The sequence below is a fragment of the Arachis ipaensis genome, chromosome B03, assembly GCF_000816755.2.
Source record: "Arachis ipaensis cultivar K30076 chromosome B03, Araip1.1, whole genome shotgun sequence".
NCBI classification, from domain to species: domain Eukaryota; kingdom Viridiplantae; phylum Streptophyta; class Magnoliopsida; order Fabales; family Fabaceae; genus Arachis; species Arachis ipaensis.
Window position 1 is genome coordinate 1,002,055 of NC_029787.2, and position 3,097 is coordinate 1,005,151.

The window sequence follows — 3,097 nt, forward strand, 5'->3', positions numbered from 1 at the left end:
CTATAATTTCTTATTGATTTCCAATTGGCAAAGAAACCCATGACGGTAAAACAAAGAAAAAGAACAAAACATCATAAACACAAGCCATGTTTGGACAAATATTACGTGATGAATCGAGGGAAAAAATAGCAGGTTTTGACTTATTATAAGACTATTAAAAGAAAGGAAAGAGTCAAGAATGAGAAGAAAAATCTGATATAAGGATTGACCTCAACTTTGGGGCATTAAGTCATGCACGTGATGAAGAAAAGTCTTGAGATTGTTGTCCGAAGAGCCACCTTCCTTCACAGCTTCCCTCGCCAACCTCTTCCACTTGTCTGCATTCTCTCTCAGTTCCTTCGCTTTCTCTCCACTTCCCATTACCATATCCAAACACCTCTTTATTTCACCAGCTTCCACCACCCCTTCTTCCTTCTCTTCCTTACGATCCACCCTCACTCCTGTCTTCCACACATCTTCTACTAGCTTCGCATTCGTATTCTGGTCCAACCATTGTGGAAACGCCACCATTGGTACCCCAGATGCTAAGCTTTCCATCGTCGAATTCCAACCACAGTGTGTCACAAAACATCCCAATGAGCCATGCGACAAAACCTCCACCTGCGAGCACCACTCCACTATCTTCCCCCTAGAAGGGGAAAAACAAAATTCCCGTTTTTGCCCAAAGCAGTAAATTTCAAATATCAGTTTCTCAGTTGTTCACCGTTGGATCGGCTTGAAATTTAAACTGCATGTTCTTATCATCTTGTTCTTCATTGTTGCTGCCATATTGTGTTGTGAGTGCTTCCATATTGTTTTTGTGTTGGACATTTGTGTCGTTTCCGCTGCTAGGCTCTTTCACCCCTCGCTTCTAATTCCTCTCTGCAGCTTAATTCTTCCTCTTCCTCTTCCTCTCTCTCTTTCTCTTTCTTTACTTTCTCCCTAATAACCCACAAGAATGGATGTCCTAAATCCAACAACGCACGCGCCATTTCCTCCATCTGCTTCTTCGCCAACACACAGAAGCTACCAAACGACACATAAACCACCGATTTCTCTGCCTGCGAATCCAACCACTCTACGTAATCATCTGATCGTTTGAAGATATTACCGCCATACGAACTATCACCACCTCCATCTTTATCATCGTCCAAGAACGCCGAAGGAATCAACGGCCCGATTGGTATCACGTCCAACTTATCATCAACGGCCCTCAGGGCATCAGGTTCCAACGCTTCAACGGTGTTGGCTAATATTCTTGGTTTGACTTCTTTGTCAAGATCTCGAAACTGTTTTTCAATGCGTGAAACAATGAAAGAGTTCCGAAACTTAGTCGAACTATTCGATTCCAAGTAAAATGAAGGTAGGTCACGTGAGGGTTGCAACGGCGGCAACCCTGGAAGCTCCAAGGAACACGACGAAGGCTCTTGGGTAATTTTCTCGTTGACGTAGTCACGGTAGCCGTGAAAGTAGAAGTAGTGGATGTCCAAGAGCACCGCTGGTTGAGTCCAGAGGACAACCGCAGGAAGGTGAAACGCACGCGCCACCTCTGCCACCCAGTTTTGTAGGAAGGTGTAGACTACACAACTGAAAGGGTGCTGGCCTTCTTCGGCGGCGGAGTTTATGAGATCGGTGACGAACTCGGTTCCGCGGCGCTTGTACTCAGCGGCGTAGTGGTCGTAGTTGGAGTCATCGGAGGGGGTGAAACCGTCGTCGTAGCCGTCGGAGAAGGGGGCGAAGGAGAGGCCGGGGATGGAGGGTTTGTCGGACATGCGGCGGTGCACGTGGACGGTGGTGGAAACAGTGACGCGTGCGCCTAAATTAATGAGCCGCTTTGCTAACTGGAGGGAAGGGTTTATGTGGCCCTGTGCGGGGTATGTGATGAGGAGGAAGTGGTGGTGGTGCATGATGGCGGTGGTGACAGTGGCGGAGCGGTAACTAAAACTATAATCTCCGTGTGAAATAAGTATAGCGTGCAATGCACCTTATCTGGACTAATGAATGAGTAATGAGACAAGTTGAAACAATATATATACATAGGGGTTTGAACAATTTGGTGGTGCTAAAATTCACAACATTACAGTATTTTTTGGTGACTACAACATTACAGTATGAGAAAGTTTAGGCGGACTTAATTATTAAAAGGAAAATGATTAATTTTATATTATTAAAAATATAGTGGATATTTTTATATAAAGACGCGTAAAACGTCTTTTTATAAAGACGCTTATCTGTTACATTATTATTTGAGGCATTAATGAACTGATTATTTTTAAAATTTTTAGCAAATTAGAATAAAATCGATTTTTTTATAACAATATTAATAAATTCTTTTTTTTTCAAAAATCTAGTTGTATTTTTAAATTTTTAAAAATTTAAATGTCTACAAAACAAAAAGTTAGAGATATATTTGTCTTTTTATCAAAAAATTTAAAGATATTCGATTTAGATTGTGTAATTCGATCGGATCAAATCGGGTTTAATAATTATAATGCAGACAATTGGGTTTATTATCGTTGCTATAATAAATCGATTTTATTCTAGTTTATTAAAAAATAAATTATTAATCAATTTAATAAAAATGTCCAATAATAACATAACACATATAAATATCTTTAAAAAAATATTTTTAATATATTTATTAAAATGGTTTCCTTCCTACCTACACTGCGTTAGAGACATCAGATTACAAAGCTTGCAAGGTTAAACTTTTAGATAATACTTCACATGCACACAAGAGAATAACAATGTGACTCTTGTGTGAACGTAACTATATATAAGGCAGGCTAAATATTTATATCGAATTCCATAAGATCATATTGCTCTGAAGTAATATTTAATAATGGTTGCACGAAAAAATAATCTCTTAAAAATATTAATGATGATTAATTAATGATTAAACATCACAAATTATGCTGCCGCTACCACTTCTCTTACTTTATTTAACACAAACATTTTTTCTCATGTACAATGGAATTTGAATACACGATCTAGAAAAAGAAAAAAGATTAAACTTTTTAACTTAATTAATTGAGCTAATCTCACTAAGCCATGTAAAACTAAATAAAAATGTTATTCGTATATTAAAATTAATTACTAAAATTAATTAGTAATTTAT

At 38.4% G+C, this 3,097-nt stretch overlaps 1 protein-coding gene across 1 annotated transcript; it reads right to left on the bottom strand.

Annotated features, from left to right (window-relative positions):
• On the bottom strand, window positions 1-2,049 carry LOC107629415 (crocetin glucosyltransferase, chloroplastic-like). Its single transcript, XM_016332203.2, has 2 exons — window positions 842-2,049; window positions 1-626 (listed from the first exon to the last, which is right to left on the bottom strand). Exons 1-2 carry the CDS (start codon window positions 1,884-1,886, stop codon window positions 211-213), a joined length of 1,461 nt encoding a protein of 486 aa, XP_016187689.1. The 5' UTR covers window positions 1,887-2,049; the 3' UTR covers window positions 1-210.